The following is a 21216-nucleotide window of genomic DNA, read 5'->3' as shown; positions in this document are numbered from 1 at the left end:
GCTGAATATGGGCAAAAGCTAAGATGTATGCTGAACTGAACAGAATTTTCATAAAAGGAGAGGAACTGACCTGAGTGATATCCAGAGTAAAATAAAACATGTAAACTTGCCTTTTCTGCATGTGTGGGCACACTTTTTATACCTAAGGAAATGTTTAGGCACCTGCACTTTTTTTCCCTTGTACCCTGGACATCATATCTCTTCCATCAAAATAAACAGAAATATCTCCTATTTAGAATTGCATTAGAATATACCCTCCTCTACAACTAGTTTCCTTTATTGTGCCTTTACATTTATTTGTAAGCAATTTTACATAAATCTTTCGCTTTTATCTCAAAGTATGAGAAGCTTCATTTGCCTCCCATATTTTTAGAAATACTCTCATTCCTTTAAAAAGATTTTTGTTAAAACGTATTTTAAGTTGAATTTGACAACACTCTTAGCCTGAAAGACTAAAACATGCTCAATCAACTTCTACAGGGACTTCCCTGGTGGCACAGTGGTTAAGAATCCGCCTGCCAATGCAGGGGATAGGGGTTAGAGCCCTGGTCCGGGAAGATCCCACATGCCGCGGAGCAACCAAGCCCGTGCGCCACAGCTACTGAGCCTGCGCTCTAGAGCCCACGAGCCACAACTACTGAGCCCACATGCCACAACTACTGAAGCCTGGTGCCTAGAGCCCGTGCTCCACAACAAGAGAAGCCACTGCAATGAGAAGCCTGTGCACCGCAACAAAGAGTAGCCCCCGCTCGCCACAACTAGAGAAAGCCCGCGTGCAGCAACGAAGACCCAACGCAGCCAAATATAAGTAAATTAAATAAATTAAATAAATTAAAAATAAAAAAATCAAAGGGAGGGGCTTCCCTCGCCATCCGGTGCTTAAGACTCCGTCCTTCCAATGCAGGGGGCACGGGTTCGATCCCTGGTTGGGGAACCAAGATCCCACATGCCATATGGCATGGCCAAAAAATAAAATAAAGGTGTATTTTTTATTTTTATTTATTTATTATTTTTAAAGGTGTATTTTTTTTAAAAATGAAAATAAAAATAAAAGGGAAAAAAGGGCGCACATGTTGGCCTGTAAACAGTGATTTAAGTTATTTTTCAAAATAATACATAAAAGCTTGAAAAGGTGAATAAATGGGGATTTAGAGTGATCTGTGTTGAAACCCGGAAGCACCCCAGGGGGACAGCGTGAGGTGGTCCCCACACCTCAAGGCTCTTACCGTAAGCGTGGCTGTGTTCTCGTCGTCCGACCACTGCATGGAGAGGAGGACAGAAACAGAACGTTAAATGTGGACAGTGTACTGGGCTTCCAAAAAGCAGTGCCCCATCTAAAAATCACCCATACACAGGAGACAGCTTTTCCTGAACACAAAGTATGTGTCCAAGGGAAATTTTCATGTAATTTCTCACTTGATTGAATCTATGCTAAGATCTCAAAGCCAGAACCATTTCAGAGAACATTTCGATTAGAACACGTTACGGAACAGTTATATTATTTTGAACCAACCTGTATTTCTTCTGCTTCATTATCACTGTCTGGCTGAGAACATGTTGGCGGATCTTCCCTGGAAGAACATAAAACTTAAACTGAGCAAGAGAAAGCTTTGGTGCTGTGCAGTCATAATTGCAGGTGTGCTGAGTATATATATTTTTTAAAAAGCCTTAGAATTGGAGGATAATGTTAGGGAAAGTTCACTTTTTGAGACAGAAACTAATAAAAACCAACATGAAATTAACGCGAATACACGTCCAATAAGAGATGGCGGAATAAAAACTTCCTGCCCTCTTCTCAGAAATCACTAGAAACAAGGAAAAGAAAAACTCAAACTCCACCTGTGAGGACACTAAGAATCCAGTCTCAATCCCGATATAAGAGAAAGTGCTGCCCAAGACAGGGAAGACTAGACGGGATGAAGGAAGCCACAGAAGGAACTGCTGGAGGAGCTGTTCCGTGCAACCGCTGGACACCCTGCGGGCGCAGCCAAAAGTCTTTTGTTTACATAGTGAAAACAGCGCGTGTGGGCTGGTGGCAGGAGTTACCCTGGATCTGGACTGGCACCACTGGAGGGCATGGGGGAGGAAGAGAAAGACATACTCAGACACGCTGTCTTAGAAGGAGCCAGTGGGCAGAGTGGGTGTTGAAAAGGGCCATTAACAGCCAATCCTTACCGCCTGGGGCGAAGCAAGGGCTGAAAGACCGCAGAGGGAGCAACACTGCCCAGGCCTATGAAGAACTCCCTCTAGAAATGCTACTAAAATGATTTAAAAGATCCCAAGGGAAAAAGCACCAGAGAGGAGACAACTGCAGAAAAGAGACAACAGAAGTCTGGAAAACAGAAAGCCGGTGGCGGGGGTACCCAGTTGGCAACAGGCAGACCCTGGAGCCATCACACACGATGGGACCACAGCTCTGGCTTCAAAAGGGGTGACCTGAGTGAAGTCCGTGAAGGGGGCAGGGAGGCACGCCGAGCTGTCCTCAGCTGGCACACCCCAGCAACTCAACCTCCTCCGTGGACCAAACCGGGTAAGGGCTCCGGTCCTTAATGCCCTAGAGGAAAATCGGGGTGAAATGCTAGAATACGACGAAGTCATAAGTGGAAGTCGTGTTAACAGTGAGACCTCTAGTCCCCTTCCTCCCTCCCTGCTCCCCCAATACAGACAGATTAGAGGACTCATCTCTGTAGACACTGGAAAACCCCCGGGGAAAGACTCACAAATAACTGTCATCTGGGAATCTTCCATCAATACCTGCTGACTGCTGGCACTCTTAGTCAACAAGCCCCACCCAGGCACACAAAGTTTCTGCGTGTGTGTGTGTGTGTGTGTGTGTGTGTGTGTGTGTGTCCATCCCTCACTCTTAAATATGAATAAAGGCCTAGAATCATGAGAAAACTAAAGAAAGGCTCCAAGATGAGAAAAGAGTTTTTAAAAAGAGAGAGAAAAGGTACATGGATGAAATAAAGACAATACAGGAACCAGATGAAAAATAATTTTTTAAATCATAAATATCCTCAAAGATAAAAGATACTGCATTCATGAGAGGAGGCCAGAGGACAAGGTTGGACTTGTAGAAACTGAAAACGTGGTAGCCGAAACCTAAAAATTCAACAGAATGAACGGCAAAATCAAGGAAATTTTCCAGAAAGTAAAACTAAGAAGACAGACAATAGGGAAGAAATGATAAAATTCAGAGAATTAATCCAGTAGACCCAGCCTCTAAATAATAGGAGTTCCAGAAAGAGAAGCAAGAAAATAAGAGGAAATGATCAAAGACATAATATTTTTAACTGTTCTAGAACGAAAGAGCCCACCAAGTACACATCACAATGAATGGGAAAAACAAGAAACTCTGATGATGTATTTACAAAGACGGCCACAACAATTCTTCCCATCTTGACATGCCGCTTTGCAGGGTGACTTTGCCACTCTTCCCATCAAGAAATGGCATCTGTTTTCCCGCCCCTTTAATTCAAACTGGCTTCAAGACTCATTGTGACCAACAAAATGTAGCACAAGCAACACCATGTGATGCTGAACCTAGGTGTCAAGTCTTTACAGCTTCCGTGCCCCCGTTTTTGGAATGTTGCCACCACCACGTAAAGGAGCTGAGTCTGAGGCTGAGAAATCACAAGGAAAGAGAAGCCCAGGTGACAGTCAGCGTCCGCTGCCAGACATGAGTGAGGTATCTTAAAACCATCCAGTTTTATGGTCGAGCCACCAGACAACTACAGCCGCAAGAGCGACCTCAGCAAGACCGACAGAAGACTTGCCCAGTGTCGAGCATTACAGAGGCTCTGGGATTTTACCCCACTTGCAAGCTAACAAGTTAGCCTGCCAGAGTTCATGGACTCTGGCAGAAGACAGGGGACTCCTGGGTCAGAAACAAAGGACTCTCACTCACAGTACAAAGCATGAGCTCCATCTTCGAATCAGTTCCCTCTGGCCCCTCACGCCCCGGTCAAGGAGTGACCCAGGTTTGTGTTACAATTGAGGAACCCTGAACTTAGAGAATCTCATCTTTTATAATGAGCTGCAGGTAAACCTGGCTGGTCTTTGACCCAAGAGGTGACACTGTCTTTATCTGTACTAGACAGTAACAAGCCTGCTCTCTGCTAGGGAGAGACACTATCTCTATCTTCCAAGGCTATCTGCTGCATAAACGTCTTTGAAAAGACAATCAGGAACAAAAGCTGTCAGTGCCTCTGCTCAAAAGACATGCAGAGACCCAAGGAGAAGTGTCTCTCAACACCCAGCTGAGCAAACATTGACACATAAAATGGTCACGTTTTAAGTCACTAACTTTAGGCAATACAGATGACTATCATGAAATAACAACACAAAAGGTACTCAATGAACTTGAAAATGCATTTATCACTCTAAAACACCACTTTTGGTTTTTGTTAGTATAACAAAATACATTTTAAAAAAACATATTTGTAATCGGTGTATTCATACAGTTCTTCAGAAAAACTTATTGCAATTCCTACCATGGGATGTGTCACTGAAATGGAAAAGATGATGGAGTGTATACACTGGCAAGTTCACCAGACTTGCTTTCCAAGGTAAACCTCTAAATACTGAGGACTGAGTTGATGTTAATATTTAGAAGTATTCTCTGTTTTCTATATCACAGCTAGCACTGAGCTGGTACCTAAAAGCCGTGGGAAATGTGAGAGCACTGGCTTTGGAGGCAGACAGACATTGTCAGAATATGTCAGTTCTGCCTCTGTTAGTCGCGAGCGTGGCACCAGAATCCCACCTATAAAACCAGGATGACAGTAGCTACTCTGCAGAGTTGTGAAGATTCAAAACATGAACGAATCGAACATGTGTTTTATAATTGGCATCTATTGTCATTCTCCTTAAGGGAGACGATCAGGAAAGAAAGAACTCCCGGGGCCAAAAGGAGACAGTGAGGATTGGCACCTACTTGGGAGCGCTGAGTCAAACCACCTGAATCCGACCCAACTTGTGAGCCCAGGTCAGGCACCACCTCTTCTGTACAAACTCCCTGCATCACCCCAGCTTACAATGATTATTTCAACTCCAAAAACATGGCTTAACAGAACACTGGGTGCTTTTGTTCCAAAAACGGGCACCTATTTATTTACATCTTTGACTTGGCGACTAACTAAGCCTGGACTCCCAAGGCAGGATGTCCCACCCATCTTTTCTTGTTTGTTTGTTTTAAATGGAAGGTTTATTTGCTCAGTACACCAGACACCCATCTTGTTATCCCAGTAGCATGCTCAGCACCCAATTCATGGTAGGCACCCAATAACGTGCAATGAAAACGAATCACTGTCTACACCAGAAATGCGTGCTACCAGCCTCCTTTCCTACACCAACTGCAGGCAATGATAACCAAACCAAGCACGTCAAGATCTTCCCTGCCTCAGAGCCCTCCTTAATGCTGCTCCCTCAGCCTTGAAGATTCTTCCCTTTGCCCTTCAACTGACTGCTTTCCACCCAAACTTCCTAACTGAGAGGCTCGTAAGTTACCTCTCTGGGGTATTCCCTGACCCTCCCTGAAATCCTCAGCCCCAGCCCACTCCCAGTAATTTAATACGGCAGTGATCACCCCATTTCCTTCACAGCCCTTACCACAATTTTCACTTATATATTTACTGGTGTGTTTGTTTAATGTGCGGACTGAGATTAATGATAATGGTGAGAACAGTTAGTATTTCTTAAGAGCATACAATGTACTAGGCATTATTATATTTATAAACATTAAATATTTATGGCTAAACATTTTATGCATTATCTCCTTTTATCCCTGCAACAACCCTATTTACAGAAGAGGAAACTGAGGCACAGAGAGCTAGAAATGAGTAAAGATAGGATTTAGCCCTAGGCAATGTGACTGACAGACCAGCACTGTGCTATCTGACTCCCAGAAAATACAAAGCTGAACTGTCAACTCCAAAAAGGCAGGGTCCCTACCTGATTTGTGCGTTACTGGAGAGCAGAGTGAAGTGCTGTGTGCTGTATCACACTGCTTAACAGTGTTTAACAGGCCTGCCTCTGCCAGAAGTTCATGCACACATCTGGCCAACGAAACACATCACAGGAGCTCTTCCACAAGCTCAGAGCACTGAAATCTACCCAGGCCTTTCTAACAGCGGGAGGCATTTGCTTTACACTCCCATTTATGTAAGCTTATTAAGTGTTCTATATTTAAAAATAATAAAGTTACGTGTGTAAATATCCCAAGGTTGACACTCACCTACCTATTCTGTTTCCTTATCCTGCAATTATTCCAAGTCAATGAGGCTCTAAATTAATAATTTTCAGGTTATTAAGGGGTTGAGAATACCAAAAACAGAACTATAATCTAGAAAGCTGCACAGAAGATCCATCAGACCAAAATATACATACACACACATACATATTTATGGTAAAATTAGTGTTACTGAAAACATACACAATTCTAATTATATTTCTGAGTTCATTTACTGAAGAAACGTTCATCAAGCACCTCTTGTGTATCAGGCACTGTTCCAAGAGCTGGGAACACAACTGTCCAAGTCCCTGTTCTCATGAAGACTGTATTCTAATAGAACCACTAAGGGAATGATGTCAGATGGAAATAAGTATTATACTGAAAAATAAAGTGAGGTTAGGAGATAAAAAGTGATGCACCAAAATGTGGTATCCATACAATGGAGCAGTACTTAGCCTTGAAAAGGAAGGTAATTCTCACACATACTGTAACATGGATGAACCTCAGGACATTATGCTGAGTGAAATAAGCCAGCCGCAGGAGGACAGGGTACTGTGTGATTCCTCTTGTATGAGGCACAGGAAGTAGAATGGTGGTTGCCAGGGGCTGGTGGACGGGAGCGATGGGGAGTCAGTGTGTAACTGGTACAGAGTTTCAGTTTTTCAAGATGGCAAGAGTTCTGCAGATGAATGGTGGTGATGGTTGCACAACATTATAGCTGTACTTAATACCACTAAACTGTACACTTAAAAATAGTTAATATAGTAAATTTTGTTATGTATATTTTATCTCAATAAAAAATATATTTTTTAATAATTCTAAGGGAAAATTATTTCCAACCTAGAATTCTATTAAAAAAACGAGTGACATTATCAGTAAGGGTTACCATTAAGCTACTTCAGAAAGGAAAGAGAAGGAAGAACACTTAGATAACATGACTTCTGAGCAGAGACCTGAATGAAAAAATAGGAATGACATTAAAGTATGATTCTTAAACTTTTTCTAGTTTGCACTAAAAACACTGAAGCATGGTACTTTCCTTTATAAACAGAGGAACTACTTGAACAAAAGGAATAGTTATCATACACATTTTCTAAAAGTAGAGATGAAAGGAATTACTCAATTTCACAACTTGTAATTATTAGTAGAGGAAGTACTCAATTTTGAAAATCTTATCAACTGAGCATTGACAAGGAATACAGAACAAAGATCAGCAAATAATTTTAACTAGGGAAAAAAGGGAGAGAATGGGGCCAAAGCTAATGTACTTATTTTACATGGTAATTGCTGAGATTTAATCATTACAAATTTCTTTATGCTAAAATTTAAAGAACTTTTTTCTGATATGCCTTACCTTCCTGACACCACCAGAGTTCCATCATCAAGTAAATAATCCTTCACATTCTGAGGAAGTGGAAGAATGACACTAAAAAAAAAAAACAAAAACAAAATGCACATACCAAAAAAAAGGGCATCAATTTAAAAGACCAACCATAAGCAGAGAAAAAAAGTTCAAAACTCAATTTCTGATTTACTTGTTCCCTTTATTTTAATATGAAGTGGGAAATGTTAATGATGGACACTTGGCAGCAGCAGACTGGAAATTAGGATAATATGAATAAATACTGTGGTAAACTAAATTAGGTGCATATAATTACCCCATTGTCTCGGTGATAAAGAGACAAAAACCAGCCAAATCCAAAGAACTGGACTGAAATCACAGTATGAAAGCAACAAGCTCAGAAGAATTCTGAGTACAAGGGTTATGTGCCTTTAAGAAATTAGAGCCCTGCAGGTATTTGCAGCAACACAGGAAATGAGCAACAAATCAGAAGATGAACAGCATCTGACCACCTTCTAAGATATGGGGAGGAAGCAGGCTTAAGATGTGGAAACCATTCTTTGGTTGGCAATGAGTGTGTAAGGCTAAGAATTCACGGTACGTTTGGATGTGCATTCTATTCACCTGATCACCAGAGTACACAGCTGCTTACCTGGGCATGCTTCAGTTGAATTGGTTTCAGACAATCATAATTAAGGAATGGCAAAGCCTATGTGAGAAAACTAGAAAGTTGCATGGGAAGGCATCAAATGCCTAAATAAATAAATGAATAAACTTTATTCTTTATATTTGATATACAAGCCTCATTTACCATCATCTTGTTGTCTATTTAATAATCACTGATCATGTTATAAACATTCACTTGTGTTACTGTTTATTAAATACGTTTTTTTCTTTTGGGAAAAAAAAAAGGGATGGCAAAGCCATACTTGATATCACTTGAAAAAACCTATGGGATAATTTGGTTTTTTATTCTGTAATAATCATCAGAAATCCTGCCACAGATACCTAAAATGCTATTACTTTGATCTTGAGGCATGTATTTTTTAAAAACTGAAAACGATTATGGCCTGCTTTCAGAGAGACCATAATTGACTTATAACAGTATGCTTCATTTATTTATTGAATAAGTTTTTTGGCACATTACAGATGGATTTTGTGCACAGGAAAGATTATTCATGAGCTACTTCAGTTTTAGAAATTAATATCTGATTTATCAAAATTACAATTTCACATTCGAAAGCTTACTTCTTCTCCAGGCTTTTAAGTTCAACTACCAAATCTTATTCTTCTATTTGTAAATCTGCTAAATTTTAATGAAATTTCAAGTGAGTCTTTTTTTTTTTTTTTTTTTTTTTTTGCGTTATGCGGGCCTCTCACTGTTGTGGCCACTCCCATTGCGGAGCACAGGCTCCGGACGCGCAGGCTCAGCGGCCATGGCTCACGGGCCCAGCCGCTCCGCAGCATGTGGGATCTTCCCGGACCGGGGCACGAACCCGTGTCCCCTGCATCGGCAGGCGGACTCTCAACCACTGCGCCACCAGGGAAGCCCTCAAGTGAGTCTTTGAAACTTAAAAGTTGCTTTAAATTTTTAAACTCTTGTAAAAATAATCTATTCAACTTTCTTTTTAAATATGTCAATTGTCTAATTACAGGTAAGCCTTTCCAAGTATTTAACTCTTACAAAACCAGTGAATTAAATTGTAAGCACAGTGAATCTAAGGTTCTTGCAAACATTCCAATTGAAACTGAAAAACTTAAAAAATTTTCTTATATCTTTTATCATATCACAATTCTAAACCAATTACATAATTTAAATTGGAAACACAAGGCTAACCTGTTATACATATGCCAAATGTTCTCAAAAAGGCAAATTCTTAAGGATATTAAATAAACTTAACAGGAGAAAAAACCGTCAAGTTTGAATAATTTCATCACCTCTATATATAATTCTAGCTCTTCCTGGGGTTAAAGATACTTACCCAACAATGTCAGCCCAAGAGAATTAGACATGACCTTCCTAAGACAATTTGAAGTTCACCTTCTCATGGGCCTGAGACTTAGAAATATCGGCAGGGATGCTGGTTCCTAGACATTAGGGTGATTTTCCTGACCACAATAAGAGCAGAGAGAGCCCTCTTCTATACCAGTAACATCTCTGAGTCCCCAAATCGATGATTTCCAAGTCCACATCCCTTGTTTCTGAGTTATGCTAATTCTCAAGTCTGATGTGAATCCTGACTTTCCCTCCAGGTTGCATCATCCCTTGACTGGATTTGAAACATCTATTTACTGTTTGATTCCATTGTGAATTCTCTGCATATTTTTCCTATTTGGAGGGTCTACAACTCTTACATGTATGAGCCTCACCGAGTTAGATTCTGCATCGTTCTCATGAGTCCCTGAGTCCTGCTGTCACAGTTCTAAAGTCGCCCTAATGACGTGACCTTGCATTATGTTACCTAAGTCATGGAGGAATCCTAGATGACTCCATTAAGAACTGAATGCCTAGGAGTGGGAAAAGATACAAAAGAAAAATAAAAATCACAGTACAATATGATAAGTGCTGTACCAAGTGCAGATGTACCAAAGGCCACCAAAATTCTGAAGAAAAGGGAACCATGCCTGAGAGATTGAGGCCATAAATAAGTCATGGCCAGGCGTACTTGACCCAAAGCTACTGAGGCTGTCGAAAAAGAGCTTAAATCAGTCACTGAAATCCACGATGCAGGCAAGACTCCATGAGGCCCAAATGAAAGATGTAAAAGATTTAATGACAAAGTACCTATCCCATCAAGTCGATATAATTCTATACACAAAGACAAGCTAATCTAATGGAATGGAGGTTGAAGGGGCCTTTAAAAGATTATTTATAACTTTCATATTTGAAGAAAGAAACATTTAGAAAGGAGAGTGGATGGCCCAAAGTCATCTAGCTACTTATTCTTAAGCCTGAGTCAAAGTTCTAGAACATGTCAAAAAATGATTCTATATTCTTTCCTCCATAATCATCTCTGAACCTTGATTAATAAACACCAAATAATAAGGCTGAGTCAATAACCAGAATATGGTTTCTTGGCATTAAAGTTGACAATGACCATGACAAACCTAACACAACTCCACCAGAACGACCTGGGTCATGGAGGGACATCCTGCCATATGTTGGGTTCCAGTGATGACACCACAGAACTAACTAGAGTTACAGTTCAAAGACAGAGGAAAGAATACTTTCAGGCAACACAGCTTAGTTGTGGACTGGTTAAAAAAAAAAAAAAAAATCCCACCCCTTGGTTTATTTTTCACTCCCAGCTTCACATGAATGGTACACATTTTAAGTGAACTAAAATTATTTTGCTTCAATGGAGCTTTGATTAAATCAAAAACATTAACAATGAGCAGCTTTTTGTACTATATGCCGGAAACAGTGGCAAGCATTTTTAATGCTTTATCTCATTTAATTCTCATGACAATCCTACTATTTTCTCAATTTTCCAGATGGGGCTTAGAGAGATTAAGCGATTTGCACAAGATGCTGGTGGAACCAAAATTCCACGCCAGACAGATGGCCCTGACTCTGGAGTCCAATTCTTAACCATTATACTTTACTGCTGAAGGCAAAGAAAAACTCCGCCAGAGGTGACAAAGGTGCCTGCACACAAAGCACAAGGCAGTTTCGAGTGAACTCCAGGCTCACAAATATACCTTCTATCACACCAATACAAAATAAATAATTCTAGCATCATCTCAGACCCTAAGCCTCTTTTGATTATGCAAGATAATGAAGGACTGGCACATCATATAAGAAGATAAAGTCCACTGCTGCTGTTGAAGCTCTTCCTTCTGTTTTGGTGTGCCTTCAACCATCTTCAAATGCAAAGCTCCTGCGAGATGCTCTAACCTCCATTACACCCTGGATAACTGGGAGCTGATTCTATGTATGAATAACAGGATAGAAAAGAACTGTCTTTTGAATAATTTCCTTGGGCTTGTCCAAACACTCAGGATCTCAAAAGTTTCCCTCTCTGTATTCACACTCTCTGCACCGAGAATGAAAAGGGAAGATGCATATCTAAAAAAGTGGCAATCTACGCCTAAAGGGGGAGCGCCAAAAGACAGAAAATCCTACCCGTGGATACGCAGCTCTTTGATCTATCCGCCTTAGTGTGGGAAAGCCTACCCTTGCATCACGCTCCAGATGTCATGACTGCTTTTGAACATTTGAGGATATTCTCCGAGCTGCCTTGCCTACATTACCTCGAATGACCGGGTGAAGGATGAAAACAGTTAATCCTCTGCTTGCCCTGCAAACTGGTCATAGATTCCTTGTTGTGGGCCAGAGAACTAGAAAACAAATCCTGTTCCACTTCTCTTTCAGACGGCTTCCATCCCTAACAACACATAAGTATACTTTACTAATGCTTTCCATCTACACCATCATGTTGGAGCTTCACAATGGAATTTGAAGTTGGGTCTGTATCATTGTTCTCATTTGATAGTGACCAAAAACTATCAAGTCCCCCAGCGGGTTAGTCAGTGGCAGAGTCCAGACTACCCAGTTCTGCTGATCACCTCCCCCCTCTGGCAATTCTAAAGGCAGTTAAGGTGAACTCCCAAGCCTAAACTAGCTTCATCTGCTCCTCAGAACGCTTCTGACCTTCACTGAGCCACGACACTGCCCTTCTACCTCCCCAGCACCCTCCCTGATGCACAACAGGGGGCACAGCAAACATGGATCGACTTCATTCATCTCCCCACCCGAAATACCACCAGGAAGTCGAAATCTCGGCCCTGGCGCTCCCATCCAGGCCTGCAGTTTTTTTATGGAGCTGGGAGTCGCCCCAAATGTCGCAATCCCCTTTTGCCCATTGCCTCGGCGTAACCCCTCTCGTCTCACCTCTTGATGGTGAGGCTTCTGAACAGTGGATACCACGCGGAGAACTGACAGTGCAGCACATGCTCCTTCTTCATCCTCCAGCCGCCCCCGCCGCCGCCGTCGCCGCCGCCTCTCCCTCTCCTACCAGAACCCTCCCGGAACCCTGGTCTCCCGTCCCGGAAGTGCCCGCCGAGCTGGTTTGGTGAGAGGACACTTCCGGTCTATTAAGCAAGGAGGAAGGAGCGAAGAAGGAGCGGAGAGAAAGAATCTTGGGGCATGCTTTCTTAGGGTACACTCACACGCACACGCAGACGCACACACACAGAGTTCTGTCCACGGGAGAGGAATTCCGAAACTGTTGAGACGAGGATTGTAAATGCAGGGCTCCTCTTCTCGTCTAGCCGCGCACTGCCCCGGAAGGTAATCCTCTGCGGCTAGGTCACCAGCGGGGGTGCTACGGGTGCCGCGAGGGGGCGAGCACGCACCCTCTCTCATCAACGCGAGGCGCGCCTGCGGCTTCCGCAGTAGCCCAGCATCTCCTGAGACTGCTGCCTTGGGCCCGTGCTTTCTCCTTTCCTCCCCCATCCTAAAGGAGTACCCATCCCTTCGCCCCACGCCTGGGAGTAGGTAACTCGGCGCGGGCCAATCAAGTGCAGGGTCTCTTTGGCGGGGGAGGGAGGGAGCACACCTGGAGCATGCCGGCAGCGGAGCGCGTCTCCCCGGCTGTGAACCCAGCTCGCGTCCCGCGAGGCGCGGAAAGGAGGGCAGGTTCAGAGGCAAACCAGGAACCGGGGTGGAAGAGCTGGGCTACTCGGGGTACAGAAAGTAGGAAACATCAGTGAAATGTTAGCGTGAGTGCAGTGGTGGAGGCATCTGCAAAGGGAGGCATGGCCCCGCTTCTCTGGTGGGGGAGGGTTGTGAGAGAGAGGGAACGAGCCCGTCTGTACGGTCCTGGGGAGTTGGACTTTGGAGGTGAATAGAGGAGGTAGATTTGAGAGAACAGAGGAAAGGAGAGGTGTCGCCTTTGAGCGTCAAGTTCATTTATTCTAGCCTCTCAAAAGTAGCAGCTTGCAAAAACACAGCCAGATCGTGTCCGTACCCATGCCATGCTGGATTCACAAGACTAAGGAATGCTAGTCGAATTTGTTATACCATTCTTTTTCCCTCTTCTTCGTCCGTCCCCTATCACCCTATCGTCTGTTTTCCCTACTCCTTTCGTAAGGGCGTATCAGATGGCGGTCAGAAAGTAGAGTAACGAAAAAGTTCGCTTTTATTTATTTCTTTAAATGAATGAAAAGAGAAATGATTAGGTGCTGAGAAACGCCTTTTAAACCTAGCCTTGCTTCGTACGGTTACGTGCCTTGGGCTTGTCCCAGTCACCTTTGCCTAAGGGCGCACATTTCGGATAGCTCCTTAAAATTGCACATTCTTACTGGCTCATCTTAAGTCGTTTTAAATTAGAAAGAGGTGAGAACCCCACCGATTACAAGCCTCTTTAGAAAGGTATTCATTCGTATAATTACAGGATTCTCTGCCCATTAGGCGTTAGAACCCCGCCCCCACACACACCGGGAATATGCGTTGTTTCCTGTTTTGTTTTGCTCAAAAAGTGTTCCTAAGTGGTTTAATTGGGAGCAGAGCTTTTAAACATACATTTTCAAAGCGGAGGTAAATGGAGTTTGCCGTTGCAGAGTATGTTGGGGCAGGGGCGGCGGTAGTGGGTCGGTAGCACTTCTGAGATCCACGATTACGCAATCCTTTCTGTTTTGATGGGGGAAAGAAGCAATATTCCATAGATGCTGGGAGAATGGTGCCAGGCTGCCAGGTCTAAGAGAGACTTGATACCGGATGGAGTGGTCACTCAAATATTTGTTTTTGATGTGACCTAGAAATAAACAAGTTGCAGCTGAAGGCAATGTTAGCACTGATGGGGTTAATTTGGGTAAGGTATTTTCTGTTGAAGATAGGAATTAATAGATGTATAGGAGAAAGTAGAAACTGGGAACGTAGTCAGTCTGGGAGGAAGCCCAGGAAACTTGCATGTAGAGGTTGAGGTGAGAATTGCAGTTATTTGTAAAGAAGCAGCTAAGTCTGTAAACTTAAATATAGACACTACAGGGAAGGGATTTGATGCAGATGTCTTTTATTCAGGCTATATACTTTAGAAGTGCTGACATTTTAGTATTACTCACAGCTGATTTTAAGTAACTTGTTACACATTTAACCAGCATCGAATAAATTGATATTACAAACAGACACTCCAGTATTTTGAATGGGTACAGCTAAATTCGCTTTCTTTCTTTTTTTTTTTTTTTTTTTTTTGCGGTACGCGGGCCTCTCACTGCTGTGGCCTCCCCCGCTGTGGAGCACAGGCTCCGGACACACAGGCTCAGCGGCCATGGCTCACGGGCCCAGCTGCTCCGCGGCATGCGGGATCTTCCCAGACCGGGGTATGAACCCATGTCCCCTGCATCGGCAGGTGGACTCTCAACCACTGCGCCACCATGGAAGCCCCGCTTTCATTATTTATTAGCCACCATGTTTACCTTTTCTTCATTTAGCCATCAACTGTTTATATTAATCAAGTTTCTTCAATGAAACCTTTACAACAGTGGAAATAGTTGCTTTTTCTCGTGAGGGCTGAAAAATATCTGTAACCAAAGTGATAGGGGGGTAATTGAGCAATTCCAAATTAAATAATGAAAAAACATTTCCTTCTCTGAATCCATAATATAATTAATATTGTAGATTAGTGTTTCCAACTGCCTGTTGGTTTTCTCCACTTGGGATATCTTACCGACATCTCAAACTCAGTGTTTCCAAGTTTGAACACTGCACCACCCCTTTCTCCCAGTTTTCTTTCAGATCATCTCCTTCTTGGAATTAGCTTTGGAAAACCCTTCCCCAGAAACTGTTTTAGGAAAAGTAAAAAAGTCTCATCTGCAGGGAATTAAATCTGCTTGCTCCTGGTCCACCCTCGTCCAAACTATGTTATCTCTTTCCTGGGCAATTATGAAGAGGTTCTTTACTGGTTTTGTTACTCTGTAGCTGTAGCCAGTTAACTTTTCCAAGGGGTAATTCAATCAGTTCACTCTTGCTCAACCAGAACTAAAGGTAATGATTGTAAATCACTTGGTTAATGATCATAAATCACCAAGTATAATTTCAGTAACATGTCAGTCCCTCCCTGCCCATCCAACCCCTACACCTACAAGAAAAGAAAAGAAAGAAGAAAGCTTTCAGTGGCTTTGCATCATTAACAAAGTACCTGCAGGAAGTTATGTGAGGTTAATTGTCAGCAAAGAAAAGCTCACTTAAAGTTAATCCATTTGATGTGGTTACCAAAATTTTACCATAGATGGTACGAAAGAAGACTGATCAAAATATTATCTTTAAAAAAACTAAAATTTTTGAAGCTTTATGATTTTAACCAAGATTATGAAATATAACAAAACTAATGGTACTTCGTTCATTATAAATCAAGTGGCTTTTCTGTGTAATTTTTCTGAAAGAATGTAGAATAGCATTTTAGACATGCCTATTAACAACACAATCGTTATTTTTTGCAAAAATTGATCTCCCACTTAATTTCTTTCAAGTTGCCTTGTTGATTTCTCTATTCAATTATTAAACTGTTCCAACTGCCTGACCTTCATTCGTCAATCAGAAGTTTTTGCTTACGATTTGAGCTCCTACATCTTTGGTTGAGTATAGATGGTGTTTACAATACTCAGCTATTAGCTGGGAGAGATTAACCAATGTGTGATTTCTCGCTCTGATTTTTGCTTCACTTTGCAAGCTCAGCAAGCTGCAGGGACTCGGGTATCATAATACGTGAATGATGGAGAGCCTGGGCGCAAACCCTACAGCCTGACTTTTGCGGTTCTCAGTTTAACTTCTTGAATCTTACTCCCACTTAACTTTAATCCAGCTGTTGTTCCTAATACTCAAATACACAAGTTTGTGAAAATGTAATCTTTTATCTTCCTTCCTTCAGTGGAGAATTGTAAGTGCTAAACCCAAGAGGAACGTGCCTAGCAGCAGGAGTTTGTGGCCTGCTGGTTAAGGTTGTTGAGTGCTTTGTTTGCCAGCAAATTTGGGGGAAAGTGGTGGGCATCCAGCCGAATCTGTGTAAGCCTTTGGAAATGTGTTTGTTAATATCATCCATTATATGTGGGGTTTGTTTGGTTTTTTTTTTTTTTTGATTGTTTGTTTTGGAGGGCAAAGGGAGGGAAAGGTTGAGAGCCCCAGGGCTTGCCAAACTCTCCTGTGATTTCTCAACCCTTCCCCCAGTTAGTATCTCTGCTTTTGTTCATGTGGTTCCTTCTACTCAGAATGCTTGCCCTGCCTTCTTGGTCTCTAAATCATATCTTAGTATCAAACTACCTTTTAATAGTAGCTTTTTAAAAGTCTTTTCTATTTTCCCTGCCTCCCAAGTGGATGTGATTTGTGCCTCATTTAAAAAACCCTGGTATTGCATTATCTTTCTAGCAGGCATTTGCCCTTCTGGTTATTTGCATATAAGGTCCCCAGGGCAGGAATAGTGGTCACTTTGCACTTGCTGTATACTTGAACTTTTGAACTGCCCACGCTCACAAAGCTAGTTAGACGCTGCTGCCCGACACTGTACAGGAATTCAAAGAATCCTGTGACATTTTCCTTCACTGGAGTTTTTTGTGCCCTGGAAAAATCACACATCTGACACATCATAGACCTTCTCTGCTCAAACCAAAGTAGGTTAAAACAGATTATGTGAATTAGAACACTCAGCGTTATGTACATGGGGGGTTTTGTGGGTTTTTTTACGTATAACATACACCTATTAGCAAAATGCAGATGACCTTAAGTTCTAGCTAACGAAATGGATAACATTTTTTTTTTTTTTCTTCTGCTGTACGCGGGCCTCTCACTGTTGTGGCCTCTCCCGTTGCAGAGCACAGGCTCCGGACGCGCAGGCTCAGTGGCCATGGCTCACGAGCCCAGCCGCTCCGCGGCATGTGGGATCTTCCCGGACCGGGGCACGAACCCGTGTCCCCTTTCTTGGCAGGCGGACTCTCAACCACTGCGCCACCAGGGAAGCCCAAATTAAATTTTACTTTTAAATCTCGAAATAGCATGGGGTTGGCTTAGGAAAGCTGTGTCACAATGGTGTTGAAGACAAGCATGCAGCCGGGCGTGGAGAGCTGTCTGGTCTCTGAAGAGCTGTGCTGGTGACCAGCCCCACACCGCACTATTTAGCTTCTGTTTCTGAAATGGTGCTAAGAATAATGTTCTTTTTCTGTTTCAGTAATACTTTTGACGTTGCTTGCACAATCCTGAACATTTTGGGAATCGCGTGGTAAAGAATAGACTTCTGAAATCACTCTTTAATCCCATTTTTGTTTTTAACACAGTTCATAGATTGCCAGAGAATACTGTTCCCCCTTGGGGCTGATTGCATTCTAAGTAATTACCCTCGAGAGGCCCAGCCCTGTTAGCCACTTTTTTCTTTCTTTTTTTGTAATTTATGTCTGGAGCTTGTTTTTTGTTTTTCTAGACCTCTAACATTTTAGCTTAAACATTTTAAAATACAGTCTGTTTGAAACAACTGCTTATAAATAGTTTAGCATTTGCCAACTGAGGGTCGATTTTTAATTACTGGGACTGTTTTGTACTTGAGTTTAGCTAATTTAGATGAAGAGGGGTGGATGGGGAACCATCCTTCAGAATAGGGCTTTTTCCCTTTTTAGCCCACTAACAATCCCTTTGAAAATCTGAGGGCAGCTGTAAAGAGAAACATTAGGGAACCCAGCAGATAACATAAATGCCTTAAAGTGTCATGTAAATCTGAAGGAACTAGATGCCCCTTTGCCCCTAAAGATACTCACATGGGGGTCGTAGGAGGACCTCTTGTTCTAAATTAGGTGTTACTGACATTTTGTCTCCTGGGAATCCAGATTATGAATCTTTTCATAGAGGAAAGTAGAGGTTATCTTGCTCTGCCTATCTGCTCTTCTGGTGGCACGTGTACCTTTAAGGACTGCAGTTCTCTGCTTTTAAGAAGTCTGTGTCAGACAAGGAGGTGAGCTCGGTGCTTTGTGTCTACCTAGAGGGGTGGGATAGGGAGAATGGGAGGGAGATGCAAGAGGGAGGAGATATGGGGATATATGTATGTGTATGGCTGATTCACTTCGTTGTAGAGCAGAGGCTAACACACCATTGTAGAGCAATTATACTCTGATAAAGATGTTTAAAAAAAAAAAAAGTTTGAGTCGGAACGTCATTTTAAAGGAGGTAGAAATTTTGACTTAATCCGAGTGTTTTGTACCGTTCTAGACAGATTCTATATTGTGCACTAAATGGGGTGGCTTGGTTGCCTGAGAGTTACTTTCTCTTAAATGTCAGAACTAGAAGTGGAGGAAACTTTCCTTCTCTGATGTATATGTTAATAGAAGGGAATGGAAATCTAGAAGATAAAAATCTAGGTGGATAAAGTTCTTTTCTCTGGATATAGAACGCTCAGGTGGAGACGGGTAGCCAGCCGTTTATGTAACTAACCTATGGTTCGTTTTCATCTGGGGCAGCACTCTACTGTGATTGCCTGTAATGATGTAAACTGTTTGTCTGATGTAAACCAATGCCAGTTAAAAGTTTACCTAATAAATTACCGTGTGGGGTACTTTCAAAGGAATAGCTGCCTGTTTTCTTACGCTGTATGCTTATAATTCACATGCTGTCTCTAAGTATGTAAACGTACGTGTAGCTTACTACTTTATTACTTTCGTGCCTCTGTTCAACTGTCACCGAATTGAAGAGGCCTTTCCTGATCACTCTGTATAGATTAGCACCCTTCTCCCCCCTTCACTCTGCTTCAGTGAGTGTGAAGATGTACAGGCATTTCTTCCTCTCATCCTCATTAAGTGGGCATTTTTATTTCTTTAGCATATAGTCATCTTTCCTCACCTCAGGCCTCAAATTTCGCTTCTTTGCCAGAGTAATTCCTGAGTTGGCCCACAAAATAATGTGCGAGCGACAATGTTCATAATGTTTTAATAATATAGCATAAATACGTACTGAGCATCAGACAAAATGCGCACCAAGCGGACAGTAAAATGGTTGCGTGGTTTAGCAACGCAGTGTTGTTGAGTCCAGAGCAGAACTCTGCAAACTGGTCTTCTGGGCTTTGTCAGCCTTTGGACCCAGGGTGACAGTCAATAACCCAACTATCCTACACACTTACCTGTTGGGAATTTTAAGACTGCAATGGTGGTGGTTGTTAATTGAGATGTAATTCACAGACCATAAAGTTCACCTTCATGATTATAAAATTCAGAAGGTTTTGTGTATTCACAAGATGTGCCACCGTCATCACTAGTTCCAGAACATTTTCATCCAAAGGAATGCCATACCCTAGTCCCTCCCTCCCCCAGTCACCTGGTAACCACAAACCTGCTTGCTGTGTTATGGATGTGTCTCTTCTGGGTATTTCATATAAGTGGAATCATACAGTATTTGGCCTTTTGTGGCTGGCTTCTTTCATTTAGCGTGTTTCCAAGGTTCATCCATGTTGTAGCATGTATCAGTACTTCATTCCTTTTTATGGCTGAATAATGGTCTGTTGTATGGAATCACTACATTTTATTTATTCATCAATTGATAGATATTTAGGTTGTTTCCACTCTGGAGCTATTATGAATAATACTGCTGTGAACATTTGTGTACAAGTTTTTGTGTGAGCCTATGTGTCATTTCTCTTGGTTATATACCTATGAGTGAAATTATTGGGTCATATGGGAGCTCTGTGGTTAACCTTCTAAGGAACTGTTTTCCAAAGCAGCTACTGTTTTACATTCCTACCAGCAATATATTAGGGTCCTAGTTTCTTCACATCCTCACCAACACTTGTCATTATCCCTTTTATTATAATCATCATAGCGGGAGTGAAGTGGTATCTCATTGTGGTGCTGATTTACATTTCCCTGATGGCTAATGACGTTGAGCATATTTTCATGTGCTTATTGGCCATTTGTATACACTTCTTTGGAGAAATGTCTGTTCAGATCCTTTGCCTATTTTAAATTAGGCTATTTGTCTTTTAATTATTGTGTTGTAAGAGTTTTTTACATATTTCACATACAAGTCTTCTATCAGATTTGCAAACTTTTTTCCCATTCTGTGGGTTATCTTTCTACTATCTTGATGGTATCCTTTGAAGCACAAAAGTTTCACACTTTGATGAAATGCAGTTTATCTGTTTTTTCTTTGGTCACTTGAGCTTTAGGTGTCGTATCTAAGAGACAATTGACTAACCAAAGATCATGAAGACTTAAAGTTATGTTTTCTTCACAGAGTTTTATAATCTTCGCTCTTACAATTAAGGCTTTGATCCATTTTGAGTTAATTTTTATAGATGGTATTAGGTAAAGGTTCATTTTTATTCTTATCTATGTGTATATCTAGTCCCAGAACAATTTGTTAAAAAGACTGTTCTTTTCCTCCAAAATTCTCTTGGCCCTCTTGTTGAAAATCAATTCACTGTACATCTATGGGTTTAATTCTGGACTCTCAATTCTATCCATCTATATATAGCCTATGCTTGTGCCAGTACCCACACCATCTTGATTACTGTGGCTTTTTTTTTTTTTTTTTTTGCGGTACGCGGGCCTCTCACTGCTGTGGCCCCTCCCGTTGCGGAGCACAGGCTCCGGACGCACAGGCCCAACAGCCATGGCTCACGGGTCCAGCCACTCTGCGGCTGTGGGATCTTCCCGGACCAGGGCACGAACCCGC

General features: G+C 42.0%; 1 protein-coding gene across 1 annotated transcript in view; it reads right to left on the bottom strand.

Moving 5' to 3' along the window:
* CDC123 (cell division cycle 123) overlaps positions 1-12580 on the bottom strand; it is a 56087-nt gene extending 43507 nt beyond the window's left edge. The window contains exons 1-4 of the mRNA XM_082842951.1: positions 12469-12580; positions 7587-7658; positions 1514-1571; positions 1227-1259 (exon numbers count right to left, since the gene is read on the bottom strand). Of these exons, the coding sequence (XP_082699077.1) occupies positions 1227-1259; positions 1514-1571; positions 7587-7658; positions 12469-12542 (237 nt within the window). The 5' untranslated portion in view covers positions 12543-12580. The remainder of the gene's footprint in view (positions 1-1226; positions 1260-1513; positions 1572-7586; positions 7659-12468) is intronic.
* Positions 12581-21216: the final 8636 nt, after the last annotated feature.

The sequence above is a fragment of the Leucopleurus acutus genome, assembly GCF_964270905.1.
Source record: "Leucopleurus acutus genome assembly, chromosome: 1".
In the NCBI taxonomy this organism is placed as follows: domain Eukaryota; kingdom Metazoa; phylum Chordata; class Mammalia; order Artiodactyla; family Delphinidae; genus Leucopleurus; species Leucopleurus acutus.
Note: the sequence above shows the minus strand (reverse complement) of the source record. Positions and strands in the feature narration are given on the sequence as shown.